At 35.7% G+C, this 25,466-nt stretch overlaps 3 protein-coding genes across 3 annotated transcripts; 1 reads left to right on the plus strand and 2 right to left on the minus strand.

Moving 5' to 3' along the window:
• Positions 1-1,422: 1,422 nt before the first annotated feature.
• LOC132166397 (protein FAR1-RELATED SEQUENCE 7-like) lies at positions 1,423-5,073 on the plus strand. The gene is made up of 2 exons (XM_088514003.1): positions 1,423-1,784; positions 2,561-5,073. The coding sequence occupies exons 1-2, from the start codon at positions 1,741-1,743 to the stop codon at positions 4,881-4,883; spliced, it is 2,367 nt and encodes a 788-aa protein (XP_088370129.1). The 5' UTR covers positions 1,423-1,740; the 3' UTR covers positions 4,884-5,073.
• Positions 5,074-8,674: 3,601 nt separating this feature from the next.
• Positions 8,675-9,898, minus strand: LOC132180473 (F-box/kelch-repeat protein At3g23880-like). The gene has a single exon (XM_059593348.2). It carries the CDS (start codon positions 9,896-9,898, stop codon positions 8,675-8,677), a length of 1,224 nt encoding a protein of 407 aa, XP_059449331.2.
• Positions 9,899-19,854: 9,956 nt separating this feature from the next.
• On the minus strand, positions 19,855-25,216 carry ABCI12 (cobalt ion transmembrane transporter). Its single transcript, XM_059578451.2, has 7 exons — positions 24,713-25,216; positions 23,855-23,971; positions 23,040-23,276; positions 22,587-22,751; positions 22,400-22,475; positions 20,923-20,987; positions 19,855-20,383 (listed from the first exon to the last, which is right to left on the minus strand). The coding sequence occupies exons 1-7, from the start codon at positions 25,064-25,066 to the stop codon at positions 20,231-20,233; spliced, it is 1,167 nt and encodes a 388-aa protein (XP_059434434.2). The 5' UTR covers positions 25,067-25,216; the 3' UTR covers positions 19,855-20,230.
• Between the last annotated feature and the right edge of the window lie 250 nt (positions 25,217-25,466).

Below are 25,466 nucleotides of genomic sequence, written 5' to 3' on the forward strand. Positions count from 1 at the left end.
TTCAAGCCCGAATTTTAAACCAACCTCCAGACACTTATCTATAGTATAAATATTAAGTAATTTATATTACTTACTAATATACATACTTACATTTATATAACTAATTTATATATATATATACTAATTGAGCGGATTTGTACAATAACGAGCTTGAGTTTGAGTCGAGTTAAATCGAGTGGGATGTCGAACAAACTGTTTTATTTACAACCCTATTTGGGAACTTTCATGTTGAATCCATGTTTTATCAAACGATAAGTTGCCAAAAAAGATAAATTCTATCAAACGAGGTTATGAACTTTAGTATTATTTATCATTTTAAATATTTATACAAATACTATTTATAATTAGATTGATCACTTATTCAACTGATAAGCTCATGTTTAAGATGACTAGGATAAATATTAGAATATTATCTTGAGCATTTGTGTTGTTGTAAATGGTTTCTCAATGCTTTTCTTTTTCTTTAAAGCTTTATAGAAGGGCTTTTTTTTTTTTAATTATTTTTTTGTCATTTATACACCCAATAATTATTAGAGAGTGACTTCTATACGGAAGTAGCACAAAGCCACCCCTTTGTGCCCATCACTTAGCAAGTGACACCTCAACATATTAGAATAAACCTAAATTTAAAGAAAAAACACTATCACAATAAATTATACCAAATATATATTAAAAATCCAACTAATTTTATACAAAAATTGAAGGGATAGCTGGCTGGCCATCCCATCCCCACTTGGGGTGGTTGGCGAGCCACCCTAGATGGGAGGAGGAGGCCACGTGGCCACCCCTAGCCCATTTGGGGTGGCCGGCGAGCCACCTCCAGCCCATGAGTAAGCCACCCCAAATGGGCTTGGGTGGCCCGCGTGGCCACCCCCAGGCAAATTTGGGGTGGCCGACTAGCCACCCCAGATGGGTTGGGGGTGGTCGCGCGGCCACTCTCAGGCAATCTGGGGTGGCTCTTTGGCCACCTTAGATGGGTTGCGCCGCCACCCTCACCCCTCCTACATATTCTTCAAAACAAAAAAAAAACAAAATTTAAGAAACCTGATATAATAAGGTGTTTTGGGCTTATATTCCTAATATGCTCTACTCTAAGATGTCAAATTCTCATTGGTGGGCAGAAAGGGGTGGCTTTGTGCCACACCCATAGAAGTTATGCTCTAATTATTATTATTTTTTTCCATCTTGCCATTTTTAAAAACAACTCGTGCATCGTGAGTCATAATTTAAAAGCGTAAATACCAATATGATAGTACGTAATTTGAGAGTAAATTATTATTTATTTGGTCTCATTGTATATCTCAAACGAAAAATTAACAAAAAAAAAAAAAAAAAAAAAAAATCTCTTCAAACGATCAACCAGGCTGAAAATATTAACATATAAAGAAAAGAGTATTTTAAAAAACATGATGGTATCGTGTCGATGCCTATGAGGCATCAGTAAAAACAAAAGAACCCTGATGTCGTCATGGGAAAAGCTTTACCAGATCCATCGACTTTACATGATTGCCTTTGCAACTTCCTTCCCTTTGTCCAGGTGATGATCGTAAACCCATATCGGCTCCGATTTATCGGTCAATCCTAAGCTCTATAGCTTTTTCTTTCCCAACCCCAATCATACAACCAGTCTCTCTATCTCTCTCTCTCGCTCTCTCAATTTCTGGTAATTTCCCGCCAAAATGTTAATCTAAGTCCTGAAGTCTACCTTCGAAGATTTACAATCTGAATCGTTTCCGTGTGATGGGAAGGGAATCGAGCTCCACCCACTTCAGAAACGCGAGAAGGTAAACAACGAAAGAAATAAAACCCTAACCCTGATTGCTCTTTGATTTTTACATTGATCTAATGTGATTGTGATGTGTTGGCTTCTAATTTTCTTGTTTTTGATCGGATGTGTTTGCATAGCCTCTTTGTTTGGTGCGGGTTATTTTTTCTGGATTGGGTATTATATAGTTTCTTTTTTCTTTCTTTTTTTGGGTTGGTTGTATAATCCTCTGTTTGGTTGCTGAGAAAGTGTTTATAGGAAATTTATCAGGCTCACGATTTAAGCCTTCTCTGAGAGAGAGAGAGAGAGAGAGAGAGAGAGAGAGAGAGAGAGAGAGAGAGAAAGAGAGAACAAAACGGGGATGAGGAAAAAAATTGAAGCTCTGGGTTGGATTCGGTGCCTTTTTTTTTTTTTTTTTTTTCGTTCTCCCCTTCTGGGGGTTATTGGAAATGTATGTTGGAAATTTTCTACTGCCTTTAGCTGAGAAATGAGTTCGAATTTGATTGCCTTTTCATTTTAGTATTTACAGTCTAGTCGATTACTTGTCAAAAAAAAAGTATTTACAATCTAGGAACTTTTGTTCAATTTTGCGAGTAACTTGTTTCTATAACGTTTCCTTCATTCTTTTTCGTTTCATTATCTATTGATTGCAAATTGATTGTGGTTTCCTCTTTTTGTTTGGTAGAGGTGCTAGGTGATTTTACTTTTGAATAGCGATGTAAAAGTATTTTTAGTTTGCTAATCATTAGATGTATAAATTTATGGCCCATGATTTTTATTTTTGTATCAATGCAGTTCTGATACTGATCCTAACAGCGAAGAGTGTGGGAGTATCATGGTTATAAAGGCATACCCCGTAGGTATGGTACGTGCAATAGATAATCTCAATGGAGAGGAGGATGGAGATTGCAGAGCTGAACCTCATGTGGGGTTAGAGTTTGATTCGGCAGATGATGCACGCGAGTTTTACAGTCTATATGCAAAGCGAATGGGTTTTAAGATTCGGATAGGTCAGCTGTATCGATCGAGGACTGATGGGTCAGTTTCTTCTCGAAGATTTGTGTGCTCAAAGGAGGGGTTTCAGCTCAATTCACGATCAGGCTGTCCAGCATTCATAAGGGTACAAAGACGTGATTCTGGCAAGTGGGTGGTTGACCATTTCCAGAAGGATCACAATCATGATCTTGAACCTACGGGCAAAAACAGCCCTCCCATTATGCAGCAGAAGACAGTTATAGTTAAGAATTTGGTGGCTGATGTAAGCCATAGGCCAAAAGTCAAATTGCTCAAGGAAGTAGAGGGTGGACGGCCATGCCCATCTGGCATTATTAATGCTAAACGTGCTAGAAGGGAAGGAAATGAAGGGCAATTCAAAGATGAACCTTATGTGGGTCTAAAGTTCAATTCAGCTAGTGAAGCATATGAATTTTATCATGCATATGCAGCAAATAAAGGATTTAGAGTTCGGATTGGACAATTGTTTCGCTCGAAGCTTGATGGGTCAATTACATCCAGGCGATTTGTATGCTCCAAGGAAGGGTTTCAGCACCCTTCACGAGTAGGTTGTGGGGCATATATGCGGATTAAGAGAGAAGATTCTGGAGGGTGGGTAGTGGACCGTCTCAAAAAAGATCATAATCATGATATTGGGTGTCAAATGGAAGTGCATAAGAAAAGCTTTGATGCTTCAAATAAATTCATAGAGGATGTTGGTGATCGGTTGGAAAATAAAGATTTTGTTACCATTTGTAATGGCAACATTGTCAAAAGATGTCGAGAAAACCACATTGGAAGTAACTGGTACAGTATACTTTTTGAGTATTTTCAAAGCAAACAAGCAGATGACACAGGATTCTTTTATGCAGTCGAAGTTAATAATGGTAAGTGCATGAGTATTTTCTGGGCTGATGGCAGATCTAGATATTCATGCAGTCAGTTTGGTGATGCAATTGTTCTAGATACTTCATACAAGAACAGCTTATATTTGGTTCCTTTTGCTACTTTTGTTGGAGTTAACCACCACAAGCAACCAGTGCTTCTTGCCTGTGCTTTGATTGCTGATGAATCTAAGGAATCTTACATTTGGTTATTTAAAACTTGGCTCAGGGCAATGTCAGGGCGGCATCCACTGTCAATAATAGCTGATCAAGACAAGGCCATCCAACAAGCAATAGCGGAAGTCTTTCCTGGGACCCATCATCGTTTTTCATTTTGGCAAATTAAGGCAAAAGAAAAGGAGTTCCTCAGTTTAATGGATAATGCCTTTAAATGTGAGTACGAAAATTGCATTCTCAAGAGTCAGACGGCTGATGAATTTGATACAGCATGGAATGCCCTTCTCAACAGATATGGCTTGAAGGAGAATGTTTGGCTGACAGATATGTACGAAAAACGTGCAAGTTGGGTGCCACTCTACTTACGGGGCACGTTTTTTGCTGGAATGTCCCTGAACGAAAGCATTGAGCCATTCTTTGGCACAGTTGTTAATGCCCAAACGCCAGTCTCAGAGTTTGTTTCTAGATATGAGAGAGGCCTTGAGCGGCATCGCGAGGGAGAGAGAAACGAGGACTTTAACTCTTTTAACTTACAGGCCTTTTTGCAGACAAAAGAACCAGTGGAAGAACAATGTAGAAGATTATACACACTTACTGTGTTTAAGATATTTCAGAAGGAGCTTCTGCAAAGCTATAGTTATCTTGGATATAAGATTTATGAAGAAGGAGCCACCAGTAGATACTTGGTGCGTAAGTGTGGGAATGACTATGATAAAAACATGGTCACTCTCTGTGCATCCAATCTCAACGTGAGTTGCAGCTGTCAAATGTTTGAGTTCGAAGGCGTGCTGTGCAGACATGTTCTGAGAGTTCTCCAAATACTAGATGTACGAGAAATTCCCTCTCGCTACATCTTACATCGATGGACAAGAAATGCTGAGTATGGTATTGTTCGTGATGTTGAATCGGGGGGTATTTCTCAAGAACCTAGAGCTCTGATGCTGTGGAGTTTAAGAGAGACAGCATCTAAATACATAGAGGCTGGTTCAGCATCTCATGAAAAGTACAAACTTGCCTATGAGATTATGAGAGAGGGTGGAAGAAAGCTTTGTTGGCAAAGGTAAACAACCTAAACAATTGCTGGGCATCTCTCTAGCTCTAGATTTTGTAGTTTGAATCACATTGGTAGCTAGGTTTTTCTATGGCAACTTTTGTAACATAGACCATCGAGCTACCATGGACAACAATACTTCTCCCTGTTCAATTTTCAAAGCGATGTGAAATATGCATGGATGTCGATTGCCATTTTTTTTATTATGAAATCCAATCCCTGGATGGACTTGAGATTTATATAGTGCAGACTGACATGGTGGATGCCTAAGAGTTGATTCTTTGAATTATCAATTCCTTTAACTCCCCAGAATTTGTTTTGTTGGTCCCATGAAGGAGCAGGCAACCTTCTATATCAATTATGACTGTAATTAGTCAAAACGGTGCCATTTCTCGTCTTGAAATTTTCTTTGCAAAAATCCCCAAATTTGTTTGGTGTATAGTTTCTAGTAACCGCATTTGTTTGCGAACATGTTGACAAATGATAAACAGAAAAGAAGACCACATTTTGTGGTATTGTATGTAATATTGTACAGTGAATGAATGGAATATATACAAGGCAGAAAAGTTACTAAGATGTGCACACAAGGTACTCAAAAGGGATTTAGGGTAGCAGAAGGTGGTGGCCATGGTGGTGCAGGAGAGAGGCAGTGGCGAGGAAGATCTGGATAACTCTTTTGCATTTCCGGGTTTAAGCGCCTGGGCTGCATCTTAGTCACCAAAGGCACTGTGAGAAAAATTAATATATTGTCTGCAAAATGTTACTAAATCAAATGGATGCTGAATATGAATGTCACTGTATGCCTCTTCCATGGATTAGTTAACCTCATTAACTCTTTGTCATCATGTGGTGTGGACTTCAATTCTGTCATACCTGCTGTCTCTGCTTCAGCAGTGAGTTCCTGAACTTTGGGGTTTGTTGTACCTGTGTTTTACTAATGTCGAGTCCTGTCATGTATTTGCTTTCGTAATTACTTGGAAGTTTAACGCAAAAATCTCACTAGTTACTAGTATAATCTTTGGATTTGGTTTAAAGTTGTTTCTGCAGAAGGTGGAAGTTGAATGCTATGAGAGGAGCTGCTGCTTGTACAAGTGTTTGGTTGTTGGTTTGGTATGTTTTTTTTTACTGAGTGGCTGCAGAATGTGGTTTCTGTAGCAGCGAAGGATGTAAGACGTGGGGAGATTTTGATGTTAGTTGCTTGTTCTTTGGCTAGTTGTTGTTTGTATAGTTGGCCTGTTTTGTTTGATGTGAAGTTTTTGGTGGTTGTTTTGGTATGATACTGTTCTGTAGCATGATAGTATCATTGTGTTTCAGCTGTCTTACTGGAGAGTTGTATTTGTGTTGTTTTGTGTTTTGTTAATGGAGAACGTATTCATAAAAATAAAAATAAAAATTTCTTTGGATTTGGGTTCCTTGAACGCCACGTTTGGGCACCTTGTGGATGAAACGTTCAAATGAGGGTGAAAAAGTTTTTAATTTGCACGTCTCGTCCTCAAATTGTCATGCAAGTTTCTGTTTTGGGATAAATGCAAATTGGTCATTGTGGTTGGCCTAATTTACAAATTACTCATGTGGTTTAAAAAATAATTTATAAGTCTTTAGGGTAGGCCAAAATAACATTTTACTTCATGAATTCATTTTCCGTTAAATGACTTAACGGAAATCGTTATATTGCTACGTTACTCCCAATAAAAATAAGACACGTATTTTTTTTTTATTTATACTTCTAAAAAATGACAAATACGCTTTTTTACGTCATTTTGAGGCTCTAACACACACTGCACGTCAAATTAAATAAACCTAATCTCTCTATGCCGCTGTCATCTTCATCTTCTCCAACGATTTTTACCGTCGTCTTCATTTGCGTTTTCCGTTAAGACTTACATCCACACATGAATATTCCTACAAGCACAAACACCATCTTACCTATGCACACTAAGGGACAAAACAAGCCCCACAAAAGAAAAAAACAATTGCATATTTCAAAAAAGAGATCACTTTTTAAAAGATGAACCTACGGTTTGCTTTTTAAAGCCACCATCTTCCAACATCTATTTAACACAAATTAGAAAGCACTTGCCATAAAATAAAAACAAAAAAACCAGACACAGAGAGGGAGAGATTGTTTCCATAAAAAAGCACTGCCAAAAAACGCAGATACCCAAATCTCAAACGTAGATGAAGACAACGACAAGAATTGTTAGGAAATATGAAGACGACGGGCGGCACAATGGATATATAGGGATTAGGTTTCTTTAATTTGACATGGAGTGTGTGTTGGAGCCTCAAAATAATGTGGAAAAGCTTATTTGTCATTTTTTTAAAAGTATAAATAAAAAAAAACACATGTCTTATTTTTATTAGGTGTGATGTGGCAATGTAACTGTTTCTGTTAAGTCATTTAATGAAAAATGAATTCAGGGAATAAAATGTTATTTTGGCCTACCTTAAGGACTTTTAAATTATTTTTTAAACCACATAGAATGATTTGTAAATTTAGCCAACTACATGAACCAATTTTATATTTATCCTTCTTTTTCTAGTTGTCACGGATTCATGTTTGATCGTATTATTAGAGAAATTAGAGGTAATATCCCCCCTTAGGCTTAAAAAATATTATTTAAACTCTGAGAAATTTTGGTTTATTATTAGGAGCACTTGGGAATTTAAATAAGAATTTTTAAGAATTTAGAATAATTAGAAATATTTAAAATTTTAAGGGTCAATGTCATTTGGGATCCTGGTCTATTCAGCAGTAAAATAATTTTATTTTATTTTTTCAAATTTTAAACGAGGTGAAAAATAATTTTTGTGGACTTTTGGTTATTTATGGAAATTAAGGGAAAGTGATTAGTAAATGTTTAAAAATGCAAAAATGCAAAACTGCAAAACTGCCAAAAAAAAAAAAAAAAAATCGAGTCCATAAAATTTATGAAAGTTAGTTTTAAATGAAATGTTATCATCAAACCGTGAGTTTATAATTTCAATGGTGGATTTATTGGAATTATAAAATGAGATAGTTGAGAGAATAATATATATCATGTCTTTAGATATAAAATAAACTCTAAGAGTAGACGCAGACCTGGTGAAAACGACAGAATTACCTCCAAACACCAACATGCCATATAAATCTCGAAATAATGAATTCATGTGCCACAAATCATTCAAAACATCAAGAAACTTAAAAAAGAGTGTTAGGATTTTACCATTGAAACTTGCTCTAACTCCTCTTGCTCCTACCACACTCCCTTCTCTTGTTCTCATTTTTCCTTTTCATTTATCTCTCTCTCTCTCAAAAGGCTGTTGGGCCGTGTCTAGAGTTTAAAGACGCACAAAATGGAACTCCTGTCCAAAAACAATATTTTTATAGCTCAAAAAGTGACATTTTGCATCATAGGTCGCATCAATCGATCGAGCATTGCTTTCCATCAATCGATCATTGAATTTTCTGCTACTTTGACAGCATCTCGTAGTGTTTAGTAAAGTAGGCATAATGTTTGCTATGGGTCATGTGTAGATAGATGTGTTGAATGAATGTGTGATTGTTAAGCCAAACCATGTGAAATGTTGAGATCCTGTGTAATTGGATTATTTTAAGCTTACATTATGCCAATTATAAATTCGATACAGAAACTAGACATGGCTCCCTCCAGAACTACGCAATAGGAAATGTATACAAGTTCCAGCTAGGCAACCAATACATATGAAATTACAGACTCATGCTCATAGATAGAAACCAAATCCCTCCCAGCTGATGAGATCCAATGCCAGGGGGATATGGAGCTGATTGAAAAAGTAGAAATTTTACTCCATTACCAAATTCTTCGACTGTTCGCTCTCATTCATAGCATAATTGGGAGAGATTAAACTCTCCACATAGGTTTTGATTTTATTAAGTATAGAATCATGAAGAAGAAGCTCACCACCACCATGAATCGGAAGGTCCTCAAAGGTATCTTCTTTTGAATTGTACAAAACCAACTTGTCCTTTCTAGCCATCAAGAATTCCCCATTTCTTGAAAAGCACAGCAATCGCCAGAACTGTTGACTCTGCTTCATTTCTTGCTGATATGGAATCTTCGCTAACTTGGTCCACACTCCATCTTCCCTCATTATCCACACACCAGCATGGCTTCCAACACAACATTGGATATAAATATAATGACAAACCAAACAAAGGGATCCTCGTTCAACCACCAGCTCTGTAACGAAATTTAAATCCGACACCGACATGCCATGGCCGGCCAATAAACTGCAACTGTCATCATCAAAATAGTTTGGTTGTGGCACCTCTGCGAATTTCTCCGTCGATAAATCAAAAGCGACGACGTTCCAACGAGTCCCTTCAGGGCCGTGTTCACGCACAACTACCCAATACAGAGCACCATTGGCGTATACAGTACTCCAAGTCCCAGCAAAACGATTTAAACTGTAAGGGAAGTTTTGAGTTTCTCTCCAACAATCCGCCCGTAATTCATACACCTCAACTTTACACGTATCACCCTCATTGTTTAAGAGTCTCACCACCTTGTACTCATCAACGGATTCATCGTAACCAAACCCAAAATAGTCGTTGTAGCCAATTGAGCGCGGCAATCTTTTGGATTCTCTGGTAGACGGGTTCCATAGGTGTAATATCCTGCCTTCACGTAAACAAACCAACCCGTTGCAAGAACCCACAAACTCAATAATGCTGGCGGGGTCGGTCATCGGAAGTGGAACATCAAAAGAGCACGGCATTTCATGGTCGTTGAATACAGAGTGAACAGAGTAAGAACTGGCAATGCGGTGGTCGGAACTGGGAAGGCCTTGTTTGAACACAATGATTCTTTGACGAGTGAAGTTGGACTCTGCGTGCGAGAAATGTAGTTGCTTTTTAAGGAACTGGGGGTCGGAGATTAGAGATCGCCATGACTTGCAGACGCACCGGAATCGTATGAGACACTTGGCGGGTAGCCTTGCGAGTATTTCTGTGATGACTTCGTGTGGAATGTTCTGGATCGTTGCTGCATGGCTTTGACTTGCCATTGGCTAAAGCTTTTTTGGGGTAAATGAAGAAGATGAATAGTAAGAGCAAGTAAAGCAGTAAGCTAAGAGATTGTGAGGGATGGCTTTCAACAAAGTTCACATATTTAAGATTTAGTTTGGTGGCTGTTGAAGATGATGTTAAGGTGTCCACTTAACTTTTTAAGGTTCGCCCGTCCGGTGAACGGCAGATACATGATTCGAACTTAAGATTGTTACTTTAATGCCATGTTAAATTATTATTTATGTTAAAAGTTTAAACATATAGAAAATAAAAAAAATTTAACCAAGAATAATGCTATTTAGTAGACTGTTATAATACTAATACATAATGGATATAACGTGACAATGAAAATAAACCTTTAGATCATTAATAATTGATTTTCGTTGATAGGTCATCTCAATTATGGAATAGGATCCTCTTCGGTCCATTTTGGGCTAGAAAAAATCCAGTTAAAATGGACAGGATAGGATCATATTCTCTCAATTATATTAAATAACACTTCTTTAGCTTTAATCATACTTTTAACACATGTGGTGTCTTTTTAGTCCGTCGAGTGGCTGTGCGTGGCCGTTGAAGGCGAAGTTGGGGCAACTAGTTTAATACTTTAAATTGACTTTTAAGGGTTATGGCTCTTTAGTAGGTCGAGTGGCTGTGGCTCTTTAATGAAAACTACTGTTTTTTTTATATATAGTAAGATAAGAGAAAGAACAAGCACAGAAAGGTGGGTATTTGATCCTTCAGTCAAGCTAAAGATTGAGAAGAGGGCAGTAAACGACAGCAATGCTTCCTAGGAAGAGTGAAAAACTGGTCCATTTGGAGCGAAAAAAGAGTGCTAAAAATATGTAAGCATCTAGCTCAAACATAAACCTGTGAAATCTGCTCGATCTGCATGGCTAAAAAAGTTTTTGAATTAGATCCGGCGAAAAGTAGATAATGAAAACTGCAAAACCAAAAGGGATGAAAAAACGTAAGCATCGGTGTTTAAAGTTTGATCTCGCTTTCTAAAGTTTGGATGCGTAAGTGAAAATGTGGTGATAGTTCAGGGGCTAAAGTATATTTTTTTCTTATTTCATATTTAAGTTTGACCATTATATTGTGTCATTTCATGTTTGTATAGCATGGTTCAATTCATATTACTCGATTTGTTCTTTTATATTATTTTAGGAAAACTTCAGTTAAACCCCTGAATGAACTATTATTACACATTTTGAGAAAACTTCTAAAAACTTTAAAAACTTTCAATTTCACCTCTTAAGCTTTCAATTGGATTCAATGTACCATCTCCATCAAATTTTAAACATTAAAAGTGATAAAATTACCTTTATATTCTTGGCTTTTTTATAAAATTTCAAATTTAAAAAAAAAATAAAAAAAATCAAAGGGTAATTTGGTATTTTTAGTAATTTATGTTGGGGTTAACAGCTGAATATGACGGAAGGGGTCAATTAAATCATATTGAAAGTTCAGGAAGTTAAATTGAGAGTTTTTAAAATTTAGGGAGTCTTCTTAAAACGCGTAATAATTTAGGAGTCTAAATTAAAGTTTTTTCTATTACTTTTATTGAAGGGACAACGTCTACACTTCTTTTATCTATTCGTTCAATAGTGGTAAATAGAAATTTGGTAGTAACTTTACCGGATATTCTTCTTCCATCTTTATCAACTGCACACCTACGTATGAGCTAGAGCTACCCAAAACACAAAGTAGAGTTTTGGACACCGAATGATCCAATCTATAAAACCTAATAGTAAAGTTACCTTTTTAATCAACGAGTCGAAGAGTAAATTGCATGACTTTAACCAAAACCAAAAGACACGAAGAAAAAAATAAAAAATTAATAATAAAACGTCATTATATTGCCATGTAAATGGTTCTGTAGGTGCTATAAATTGTAGTTTCCTACAAGACTGCCACACATAAAAACGAAAGAATTCATAGAAGGGAGGAGTGATATTATAAAAAGGTTACGAAAGGACTTGTTTTGATGATGATGGTGGCGTTGGCCATCCTTATTCAAGCTGTAGTGAAAGTACGTAGAACGCCTGTCATTTTCTTCTCTTTCTCCCAATCATCCCCCTCATTTTCCACATTCCCCTCCAATTAATTACCTCCCTCTCACCGTATGGTGATGGAAAACCTGTAAATAGGAGTTATAAAAAGAGATCAAGAGGTGCTAGTGAACAGAAAAATCGTGCTCCACTAACAGATGAACAGAAAGATTGTGTGAAGAAATGCAAAAGGATACGAATTAAGGACTCCACTTACCGAGATGAGCTACAAAAATTGCATCGATAATTTCTTCAAATAGATTACCGTGAGCCTCAAGAAGTAAAAATCTCCGGCCCTTTTCTTTCTCTCTCACTAGCTAGTATTTTTACTTGTACTTTTTATTTTTAAATTTATTTTATTTTGTTCAAGAAAAAAATCTTAATAGTTTGGAGTCGTGTCCCAAGAGGTAGATCAGTCAGCTAGAGACCACGCCTCATGAAACGAAGGTCACTAGTTCGAATCCCTCATTCCCCTCTTGTGTAGACATGTCAAAAATAAATAAATAAAAAATAAAGAAAAAATAGTTTGGAGTCGTAAGAGCATTCCCAATGGAGGAGCCAAATTGTACTTTTATCTAAAATTGCTAATCAGATTTGTAAAAAACCCCCTACATTGGATTAGTCAAAAAAAAAAAAAATGTAAAATGGATATTTTATTAGATTAGCCAAATAAAATGCTATATGTAGGATGTAGCATCACTTTTCTTAGGAGCCATTTCATTTTTTTTAGGGATAAATGTAAAATTGGTCATTGTGGTTGGCCTAATTTACAAATCACTCCTTGTAGTTTAAAAAATAATTTATAGGTCCATATGGTAGGCTTAAATAACATTTTACTCATTAAACTCATTTTCCGTTAAATTACTTAACAGAAACCGTTTCATCGCCACCTCATACTCAATAAAAATAAGACACGTGTTCTTTTTTATTTATGCTTTTAAAAAATGACAAATAAGCTTTTCTACGTCATTTTGAGGCGCCGGCACACTCCACATCAAATTAAATAAACATAATTCCTCTATATCTCCATATGCCGCTGTCGTCTTCATCTTCCCCACCAATTCTTGCGTCCATCTCCAGGTGAGTTGTTAGGTTTCGTAGCACGACACTACTTTGTTGTATGAACATCACCCAATTTTTTCCTCCTTTATTTATTTTCCTTTCCTAAGACACTACTTTGTGGTATCCATCATTCGCACTTTGTGCATGATGTTACTCCAAAATGAAGAATTGTGCTTTCCAGTAAACAACACATTTGTGCTTGCCAAAGAACAAAAAAGAAAAGAAAAAGACACAGAAAGAGAGAGATAGATTGTTTCTGATTCCCAGAAATAATTTTTGAAGATGTTTCAATGCCCAAAAACAAATCCAAATTTTCTTAGAAGGACTGCCCAAAAACGCACTACTCCAAAAACGCAGATGCCCAAAATCTCAAAGTAACTCACAGATGAAGACGATGGCATGGATAGTGAATCGGTGGGGAAGATGAAGACGACGGCGGCACAGGGGATATAGAGGGATTTTGTTTATTTAATTTGACGTGGAGTGTATACTAGAGCTTCAAAATGACGTGGAAAAGTAGCTATTGAATTTTTTAAAAGCATAAATAAAAAAAGAACACGTGTCTTATTTTAATTGGGTGTAAGGTGGTAATGAAACAGTTTCTGTTAAGTCATTTAACGGAAAATAAGTTCAGGGAGTAAAATGTTATTTTGGCTTACCCTAGGGACCTATAAATTATTTTTTAAACCACATGAAGTGATTTGTAAATTAGGCCAACCACATAGACCAATTTTGCATTTATCCCTTTTTTTTTTTTGTTTCTATTACCTATTTTATCTTTTCCCAAAATTTTCTCCTGTTATTTCTTTTCCACATCTCTCTTTTTCCAAAATTTTCTCATATTATTTTTCTTTCCACATCTCTTTTTTCCAAAAAGTAGAAAAAAATGATATTTAGGAAAAATACAATCCTTATAAAATAATAATAATAATAATAATATTTAAATGATATAGATAAAAATATTACTAATCGGATGTAGAAGGCATTTAAAAATTCATAAACTAAACTAGATAAAGCGAGTTTTGATGAGTCATTTTGCATAAAAATTTGGCTCCTCCATTGGGAATGCTCTAAGCCCAAAAAGTTGTTGTATTTCTAATAATGCCTCCAAAAAAAATCCAAAACTATTTCTATAAGTTGTTGTACAAGCAAGTGCTCAAGAAAAAAGAAAGGTAAAATTTCAAAAAATTCTTCAGAACTTCCATTCATTTTGATACTATTCTCCCAATGTTTAAAAATTCTCAATTAAGGGTATTAAACTTTCAATTCTTTTCAATTACACTATTTCGTTATGATTTTCCATTACATCTAATCGAAATTTCCTACCCATAGTGTGTTAAGCAAATACCCCCACTTAATGCACCGGGTTGCTACAATTTTATCCTCATTTAACCGTCGGGTCTATTAGACAAATTTGTTTTCCCTTCCTAATATCGGGGTGTTAAGTGTATTACCCTATTTAACCGCGGGGTACTCACATGCATCATTTTATCACATCATCACATTATTTTTATTTTACATAACTTTATCTTATCTTTCACATGCAATATCATGATATTTTCACAAAACTAGCTAGTTTAACTTTCAAACCTCAAATTTTCATAAGACATTTTCCTTTTAAAACATATTTTATTTTAACACATGAAAATCACCAAAACTATAATCATATTTATATACAAAAATATCAGAGCTCGATAGAATTAATCATATATCACATACTTTTGTAAAATAGTGCAAGATTACTTTGGCTTAAATTTGTGAAATGAATTGTTATTAATTAGTAATATTTGGATTAATTAATTAGTTAAGATTTGATGAATTTTTATTTAATTAGATTGTTTAAAATTCTGTGGTTAATTAGTTTGAAAAAAATAAAATAAAAAAAATAAAAAAGAAGAAGCATTTTCTACTACATTAGTACACTCACATCTTCGGCGTGAATAGTTGGAGTCTTGGAGAGAAAGCTAACTTTCACACATCTGTGAAAGTTGGCTCCTATTAATAAGAATAATAATAATAAAAGATGTAAATGCCATGACAAGACAAGCTTTCATGCACGCCAGACAATTTTTTCATAGAATATTTAATTTAAATGGAGTAAATTGATGGAGTCAAGGTTTAATCTTAAGACTTTTAGCTTTGATACCATGTTAAATTACCAGTTATCTCAAAAACTTAAGCCGATAGAAATAGATAAATTTAATTACTTAATTATTTCTTTAACAACGTGAATTCCTATGTCTCTCTCCAATCAATTCTTCTCAGGTTTACTTAGAAAAATGCAACCCTCTTCAGATGTTCAGATGTGTTATGAGAAATTCAAAAGACGCATGCATGCCGCCTACCAACAAGATTAGAAAGAAAAGGTAGGCTGCATTAAAAGTCTGGTAACCAAACGAGTCAAAAAATAATAATAATAATAAAATAAAATATTGGCCGGAGAGACAAATCGCGTAAAAATAGTTCAAAAATCTCTGAACCCTTCAGCTATGCTACTTCCTATATTTGCTACCATTTGTTTTGCTTCTAAAGGGGTAGTGATTGTTTCAGCAAGAGTGAAGATCGTTTCAAGAGATTAAGCCAAAGTTGTAAGTATAAAACTTACTGACCCTACACTTGATGTTTTATTGCATAAACTATACAATAATTTTTTTTAGTGTGATTATGAGCCTATATATTTTGGAATATGATTGTGATAAATTATGTTGACATTATAATTACATGTGTTTAAAGAAATGTGTTAAAAGAAAATGAGTTTTAAATGAAAATGAGATATGATTATATGAGACAAGTGAAAAGTTTGTAAAAGATGGATACGGGGCGGTTAAGTGGGGTTATATACTTAGAAACTCAAAACTATAAGATGGATAAATTTGTAGTAACCCGGCGATTAAGTGGGAATATACACTTAGCAAACTTCGGTGGCCAAGTGGGAGTACACTTGACATAAATGAAAAAGGAGCATGTAGATGTAGAATATGGAAAATGAATTTGATATTATATTGTGTGAATCAAGCATATGATATGATATGATATATATTGTTTTATGTTTTTAATTTGTATTTTTCATTATCTTGTTATAAACTGTTTTACTAATATGTGGGGTTTGATACGTATTAAATTCAAAGGAAAATATTTGAGGTTTTCAAAAGTATGCATTAACAAAACTCTAGACTTGATTTACAAAACAACTATGAAATGTTAGAAAATAAACACTTTTATGAAAACTCTATTTATGTGAGATTGTTGTTTAGTAAATTCAAGATAGAGATTTTCAAGGAAAAAAGAGCGACTCACATCACACACGTATAATTAACATATTTTATACTTACTGAGTGGTGGACTCACACATTTTTCCTATAAAATGATGGTAATTCTACAGATATTGGTGACAAGTTAGATAACGATACTTATGCTGCCTAACTAGGCTTTTGGTTCATGAGATTCGCAGGAGGCCTATCACATTTTACTCATGTTGAGTTTATTTAAATTATGAGAATAAATGCCTTTTGAGGCATCTCTTGATTTGATGTCAAGACAATATTAGTCTTATGTTATTGTAATGACATTATGGATAATTTTATAATATGTTATTTCAGATAAAAGCTTTGGTATTATACTATTATGCGATGATGAAAAAAAAAAAAAAAAAAAAAAAAGATACCAACACATATAAAACCAACATGTCCTTTGCAGCCATTAAGAATTTGCCATTTGTTGAAAACCACAGGAATCGCCACAACTGTTGGCCCTGATTCATATCTTGCTGATATGGAAGATTAATCTTCACTAATTTGGTCCAGACTCCATCTAATTCCTTCATTATCCACACAGCAGAATGGCTTCCAGCTCCACGACATTGAACATAGTGATCACGAACCAAACAAAGGGATCCTCGTACAACCACCAACTCTAGAAAGAAATCTAAACTGACACTATCATCATCAGATTCATCATAGTTAGGCTGTGGCACCTCTAGGAATGTCTCCTTCGATAAATCAAAAGCAACAACATTCCAACAAGTACCTGTAAAAATCATATACATTAAACATTCAATAAATTCCAAGAATAATGTATTAGCTGAGATCGGCAGGCGAGAAAGAGTAGTTAGCACATGATTTGTTAGTGGACACAAATTTCTTCCAAATTGGTTGAGAGGAAATTTCCTCTAACCTACTCTAATAAGTGTCAAGTATCATTTAACATGTGAATTCATGGCACGAATGTCTTGTCGGACAACCAAAAGTTAGAGTGGCATGCTGGGAGAGACTCAACGGCACCTCCTCTAATGCTAAAGTTAGTATCAGAACAAGGACAAAATGGGGTTCAGGAAAATGAAAGAAAGCACTCCGTTAACTACATTGGCATCGCCACACCTATGAACATCATCTACAGAATCGTCAAGAGTCCTGCCATCTCAACTGCAGAACATTAAACCATTATGTGGTGAAAACAAAAGGCAAAAAAAGATGTAAGTTAACATGTTGCTTCCAGAATGGTCCTTAATTTGGAAAATAATTTCATGGGGCTATATATTAAAAGTTATGAGCAGCAGAGCAGAAGTCTAGCTCTCTTAATTTTGGGATGTGCCATGAAATAGCAAGATCCCCCATCCCCATATATGGAAGGAAAGTTTTTTGGGCAAGCTTTTGGCAAAAGGAAAAAAGACTGGAGACGCAAGGTATCGATCCTCGTTCCATTTATCCGAGAACTGATAAACGCTCTACCAATTGAGCTACATCCCCGTCATTTCCACGGTTCTGAAAGTATATACTTAATCAAATGTAAATCCAATTGTCTCACCACCACCAACGCTGTGTGTAGGCTCTACCATTTGGTTGGTAAGTTTCTTATGAGTTATGAGGAACATTATTTGATAATCAAAATTTGATTTTTATTCTAATGATTGATGTGGGTTTGTGTGCGTTTTGAATTTGAGGTATTGGGGTTTCGGTGCTTTGCTCTTAATATGATTCTCTCTTTGGTTGCTGTCAGAGGAATGTTATGGGGTTTGCGTTTAGATATTGGAAGAAAACATTTTTCTGAAAAAGGCTGTTTGGGTTGATATTATTAGGAGGGACGCTGTTGATGTTGCTGTGTCATTGGAAGCCAAGTGATCGGAGCAGATAAAAGTACACAAATTCCTGCAGGGTAGAGTTGCAGCCACTAATGAGAAGAGAAGTTGTTGATCCTAAGCTTCCATGTCAGTTGGTGAGTTTCAGGCAGCTCAGTGATGCATTAATGTTGAGGGTCCACTCGCTTTTGCAAGATGAATCTTAGGTGGCAGCTACAATTTCCTTGGCCCGTCAAATCAACAATTTAGAGTTGTGAAACCTTTGTAGTGCAAGTGCAGACACCTAGGTTCAGGTATCTTATGAAATATAGGAGAGAGAAAGGTTGAGGAAAGTTAGGTGCAATTTGGTGTCTATAAGGTAACGGCTCAATTGAGGTGCATTTTGGTGAACCGATAGATTAACCAAGCAAGCCTTACGAGTAAAACCCAATTGCTCCATCCAAGAAGCGACAATATTCCTGCTATGAGACATGAGAAGCTGTTCGCATGCATTAAGTTTCCTTGTGTTTCTTGTTGGAGATTGGTTTGGTTTCCATTGTAAGTGATCCTCATAGATGTGGTTGTTTGGGGTGAGCAGGAGCTGAAGCTGTCTGCTGTGAAAGGTTGCTGGTCTGCTGTGCTGGTTTTTTTCTGACAGCAATTGCCGGTTTTGTTCTTTCTTTTTTGCAGTTGTTTAGTGCTGTATCTCTGCACAATAGTATTGGTTTTGTTGGTTGGTTTGTACAGATTGTTTTTCATCAATACAACTATACAAGATTACTCATTCAACTTTTAAACAAAAAGAGAGGGGGTCTGTAGACGCGTGGTATCGATCCTCGTTCTTTTTATCCAAGCACTGATAAAAGCTCTACCAATTGAGCTACGTCCCATTCAAGCCAAATGTTCGAAAAGTATATTTTTACTCAAATGTAAACCCAATTGACTCACCAGCCGGCTCTGCCATTTGGTTGGTAAGTTTCTTTTCCTTTGTTTTGATAATTTTTTATTATTATTATTATTTTTTATTTTTATTCTAATGATTGATGTGTGTTTATGTTTCAGTTATTGGGGTTTTAGTTTTAGTGCTTTGCTCTTAGTATGATTCTCTCTTAGTATGATTCTCTCAATTTGCGGGAGTTGATTGCTCGAGCCACCCTAATTTACTGGAGTGAACGCCCTAATTTATTGAGTGGTTGTGCATTCACCCTCACTTTTAGTGGTAGTTTGTGTAGCCACCCCTACCTCTAGAGAATGGTCCATTTAGTTGATATTAGTCGCACAAGCCACTTTCGGTAGAGGGGGTGGATGCTATGACCACCCTTTGCATCTTTATCTTTTCTTAAGTTTTTAATTTGTTTAAGTTCCTTTTTAAATAAGAATTTTAAAAATTATTATTTTAATATGGGATGGCATTGAGTAGCATTAATAAAGAACCAATAGACAATTGAGTTAAAAATAAATAAAAATTAAAAAAAATAAAAACAAAAAATAAAAACTTATTTAAGTAAATTTATTATTCAAAAAGTAGCGGAATGATCTGTAATGGTACTCGAAAATTTATTTTATATTTACCCATTTAACATTTTTTTTCCCCATTACCTTGTTGTCTTAGAAGAATTCCAATTTCCAAGTGACCCCAATCAAAATCGAAATAGCCATGCCAAGTGTTCTGGAGGACATCATTGTGTGCATACTTTCCAGGTTACCCACGCAGGCCACGCTTATGAAGCATTTGCAAATTTCAAACAAAATGAGAATCACAGTGCTTGAGAGTTGCTATGAATAAAATCAAGGAGGAGGAATGACTTCTAAACTTATGCTTATAAGATGTATAGTTGCTAGATACTTATCAGTAAAGAGCAATATACATGTATCCTTTACAGATATATGCACCTCTAATGCTTCTCTTTATGAAGTGCCCATGAATGTATTAAGATTGGTAAATCACAACACTTACAAGTTGTATATTACCATGCTCCCCATTAAAGTAATGGGATAAGTCCAAAAAAAAAAAAGATGTATGGTATTAGAAATTGAAAGAGTCTCCATTACCTGCTAATTGAATTAATCAAGTGACAAATGTGCAGAAATAAGCAAAATCCATTCGAACTCCCAATAAAATTTTTAGAAGGATCAGAGAATTACCAAAGCAAGAGTGGGCAAGGGTATCACACGAAGAAGTAATCAGACAAAAGGGCAGCACCTGTAACACCAACCAGGCACAACAAGGAAACAATATCTTCTATCCCAAAGGATGAGTCTGAAAGAAAGTAAATTTTATGAGCGTTGCTGTCCCCTCTAAAACCTCGGACTATCATTGCCTGTAAAAGCCACAAATTTGATAAAATTTTAAAATCAGAACCTTTAGAAGAAAACATTTTCTTTCAAGTTAGCAAAACACACTAAATACCCTGATGCAGATTGACCAAAATAGGTTATACACCCTTTAATCATATCTCAAAGGCTTGATAGGTCTCTCAATGTATGTAGAATCCTGATAGGTATTTGCAATGGTTGGTTGAATGTACCAAAAACTCTAACATAGGCATTGGTAAATTTCCTAAACTTAAAAGCTTAGGACTTTAAAAACCAGACTTTTCATTATGCATGCATGCATGTGTGTTAGGGAGTCTCAAAAGCCTAAATTAATGGGTTTGGGTCCACTTATTTATATTATCTACTATTTTCTTTATACTTTACCATTGTGAGACACAAACATCACAAATGCACAACAGCATGTGTGAACACAAATACAAACAACGCTCTTCGAAGGATGCAAACTTCATATGTCAGAATACCAACAAAAAAAAAAAAAAAAAGGAGTGCTAAAAATATGTAAGCATCTAGCTGAAACATAAACCTGTGAAATCTGCTCTGCATGGCTAAATAAATTTTTGAAGATCCGACGAAAGTAGATAAAGAAAACTGCAAAAACAGAAGGTATGAGCAAAAATAAGCATCGTAATGGGAAAGCATATTCAAGCAGACACAATCACATAGATTATCATTTAAGAACTATCGCATCACTCTGTACAACTACTATTCCATGAGACCGTTTCTATTACAAAATGCTTCAAGAAATGAAGCGGTTCTTCAAATATGGTGATTAATCTGACTTCTCATTCCTTGAGACATAATGTACAAAGTAACGACCAAAGTGAAGGTTATAATCTATAGGAAAAAATTCAAGTAATAAAGATGACTGGCTGCATATCATTGCACAGACTGACCCGCCATGGAAAGAGCCTGGAAATAATATGAAGACAATACCAAGAAAAAGGAAACCAATGAGCTACAGTTTAGTTGATATCAACTACCGAGGGTTGCAAGTTAACTTAAATGTGAAGGCTAAACTTTCAAGCCAACCATGGTAAGGAGGAGTTCAGCATTATTTCAGAAGTTTTTATAATGTTATTTTGAAGAGAGAGAGTAGGACAACCATGATATCCAAATGATGTCAAGTTAGTTTGAGAAAAAGGAGACAGAAAAGGCTTTAACCTCTAAGAATTAAAGTAGCTGCCTCACCCATCCTGTGTGAAACACACACATAAATTGCAACTTCGAGAGGCCTTATTGTTTATTTTAGAGGGAGTAAGACGTAAAACAAAATACCAGAGTAACTAATTTCAAGACACTGATGAGACACCTTTGCCAAAGCATAAGAACCCAGAAGAAGAAAAAAAATATAATTATCAAATCAAAAAGAATTTTTTGCCAAAGTGAGATTTAATACACCAACATTCCCAAGAGAATACACATCACGGAGAGGGGTAAAAAAAAACTCTTAATTTAGTGTATCAAGCTTCTAATTTTTTGCAATATCACCCCCTCTATTAGGATTTTCTTTTAAATCTTAACGGAAGGGCGTGAAATTTCCAAGATACCCCCAACTTATATAAAAAATAATAATAATAATAAAAAATTAAAAAAAATTAGGAAAAAAAAAAAGAAAAGAATGGTCCTTGTGACCCTGCCATGGCAAGGTCTGGTGGTGACCCTGCCGTGGGTCACCCCATGACCCACACAAGGTCTTGTGACCCAATGCAAGTCACCTTTCCAAAAATTAATTAATTAATTGTTAATTAAGGGTAAATTTAGGAGTATAAAGGTCATTTGACTCATTTCACCCTTTTTGCCGTCTGATTTTACCCCGATCCCTAACGGAGGGATGACATTACAAAAAATTGAAAATTCGATACACTAAATTGAGAGTTTTTGAACTTTGGAGGGACATTGCAAAAGTGATGGAAGTTCAGAGATGTTAAGCAAAATTTTCCAAAATTTAAAGTAGCATTTAGCCATCACATAACAATTCTACACTTAAAATATATGCTTACTATCAATTGTCTCCATCATCGTCAATTGTTGCCAATTTATCCTACGAGAAACAATCCCCAATGCAATATTACGGACCTGGAAAGACATTATGCAGATATTCCAAGAGGATAAATATTAATATGAAAAGGTGTTGTAACCAAAAAAGAAAAACATATAGTTTCGGCACAAGAGTTATTAAACATTTACCTCATCAAACACTAGACTGATGAACCTTAATGAAAGCATGAGGGTAAGAATAACCTCAGCCACTGGGACGCCAATATATTTCAAAGGAAGCATAAACCACCGCAAGGCAAATGCAAGTTGTTCAGGGGTTGTTGTTGATAGGCAAAGGCTCGCACTTTGGAAGACCTTTCAGAAAAAGCATATATTATTATGTCTTTCGAAGCACTCATTATTAGTCTATTTTAAATCAATTATATGAATCCTCAAATTAATTGTATAACTATTATATATTCATTGTTTTTCTCTTTCTTGTTCCAATGACTCCAGTCTTGAATAAAACTATTATTGAGCCTCCAAATGCTACCTTGCAACATTAAAACACACCCTAATTGAATGAAAGGCAAGAGTATATTCAAGTTAGTTAGTAAGGGGAAAAAAAAGGTCTGAACCAAAACAAGTTATTAAACAACTTACAGTGAAGGTTAAGCATGCAGCAGTGCTTGCTACCGATAGGCCCTTCCTTGTAAATTGTAATGGTCCCAGTTGCATAATTAAATATGAGTAACCTCCCAAAGATGAAGGAACATTAGGCAATCCCATCATTGCAGGTGGTGGAGTTCTCAACTGGACAAGAGGAGGGACACCATCCGAACCCAGCCCCAACATAATAAATAAAATTCCAGAAAGCAAACCCACTCTTCCCAGTTGGTCCTACAAGAGTTGTTAGAGAATTAGCACGATATTCTTCCCTGCATCAGCACACTGGTTATTGTTTTCAAAATAGACACACTAGTATATGCATTTAGTATGCACTTTTACTTTTACCAGAAAGAAGAGATAATACATGTTTGAACTACAACTATAATACGGAACCTAAAAGAAGAAGATTTGTTTTCTTTTTCTTTTTTTTTTTTTTTTTGGGGGGGAGGGGGGGGGTAAGCAATGACCATGAGAGGAGGCAGCAATTAACAAGGTGTTAACTCTAAAAAGAAGTGTATTTTCCCTGTTACAATATGAAAGTGGAACCTGAACTTATTGGCTCAAATCTTAAAATCAAACAAATTACCTCATTCCATGCATTGCATATCCAACTTATCTGAAATAACCAAGTTTCTTGTGCAAAAAATTGATAATGTACGAACACCTCTTCACGCTTAATAATTTAGAATGCAAACTAGTTATGGCTTCAAATGACCAAATTTCTTAACCAAGAAATGTACAAGAACATCCAAAAGTTATCAAATTATATCCAGCTCCTTGAGCTTTATAAGTTAAAGGCTAGTACTCACCATCCAAACATGTTTTGGGAGAAACCATATAGACAGAAAAGTCAAGTATATCACTAGTCCAAAACGCATTATCACATTGGACCTTGCTGGTAGAACAACTAAAGCCAAAAGCCATACCTGAAAACCAAGACAACTTGATATTATAAACAAAATCAAAACCACAAAAAAAGAAAAAGAAAAAGGAGCAGAAATAGAATCCACAGAGCCATATTGTTTACTTTCCCTTCACTTGCTTATTATGCAAAATTACCAATGTTGAGATGGTCCACCAGTAAACTTTTAGAAGATAGACAAAATTTGCTCGGAATACAAAATAAAACCATAACCAGTCTATGCATTCACTAAATCTACATATAGTCTAGCATTCAAATGCTAATTCGTGACATATAGTGATTGGAAATTTTAGGTTGAAAAATAAGTCGCCTGCTAAGTGTTTTTATTTTCAACTATTAACTACCTTATTTCTTTATCAAGGACTTAACATCTGCAAAATCTCAAAGACTTCACCTTTAGTATGATGTGGTTGTTCTCCCTACCTTATCCAGCTTAACTGCCTCAATTATAATTCAGGCATCGTGTAACCTATTAAGGGTTCCTTAATTCTCTGATTTCCAGCTTAATGAAAAAAGAAAAGGGGAAAAACAAAATGAAAACGAACTATAAACAGTTCTTCAAATTTAAAGTCTATGTTTCTAAGACATTGAATAAATGAACTCAAGAAAAATCAATGCTGATAAATGACTTACATTTCCCAAACAATCAACTTTCTTCTAACACAAATTACCAATTCTATAATGGGTCCCATCATACTCAAAACTAAACAAAACTCATGAATTGAAAATTAGAAATTGAACACACCAATTTGACTCTGGGGTCCACGGAGTGAAGAAAAGTGGTGGGCGAAGATACGAACTGGTAAATGGGGCTGGCGGTGGCGCCGGAAATCAGCCTGAGAACTTTATCGGCGGAGAGAGCTCCGGTGGGCAACCACTTCACCCAGTTCCCGGTTGCGCCATTATCGCTGGCGGAAGCTCTAGTTCGGAGGGTTATCTTCTTCGCTGGCTGGAGGGTTTTGTTCGGAGAAAGGAGGGGTCTAGGGTTTGGGAGGGTATGGAAGAGGAAGGAAGTGAGATTTGGGGGAATTAGGGTTTTGCGAGAAGTAGGGTTTGGAGGGAATGTGACCGTTGGGAAGGGACGGTGCGTGCAGTTCATTGGTGAGGGCTTAATTGGAAAAAAAGAAAGCAGAGGCGTTTCCGTTCAGTTAGCGGCTTAGCGCAATTGGTTGTCCTCCAAATTGGGCGGGAATGCCTCTTTCTTGACATGCCAAGTGTTTATAGTCGGACTCGCCTTAATTCCCACGAATCCCACCTCCTCCATTTTTTAATTTTTTAATTTTTAATTTTTATTCAATGCAAGGCAAAATGGAGACTTGCAAGGTAGGATCACTCGAATTTGATCAAGTGAACCGAAGAGGAGTCGGTTCTTTTAAACAAATGGATAAAATTGTCTAAACAAATGTGAAATGACAATTTTGCCCTTCTTTTTAAAAGAACGACTCCTCTCTAGTTCATTTAAACCAGAAAGTATCCGGTTTCGAATCAGTCCGACTTCT

The sequence above is a fragment of the Corylus avellana genome, chromosome 2, assembly GCF_965113065.1.
Source record: "Corylus avellana chromosome 2, dhCorAvel1.hap1.2, whole genome shotgun sequence".
In the NCBI taxonomy this organism is placed as follows: domain Eukaryota; kingdom Viridiplantae; phylum Streptophyta; class Magnoliopsida; order Fagales; family Betulaceae; genus Corylus; species Corylus avellana.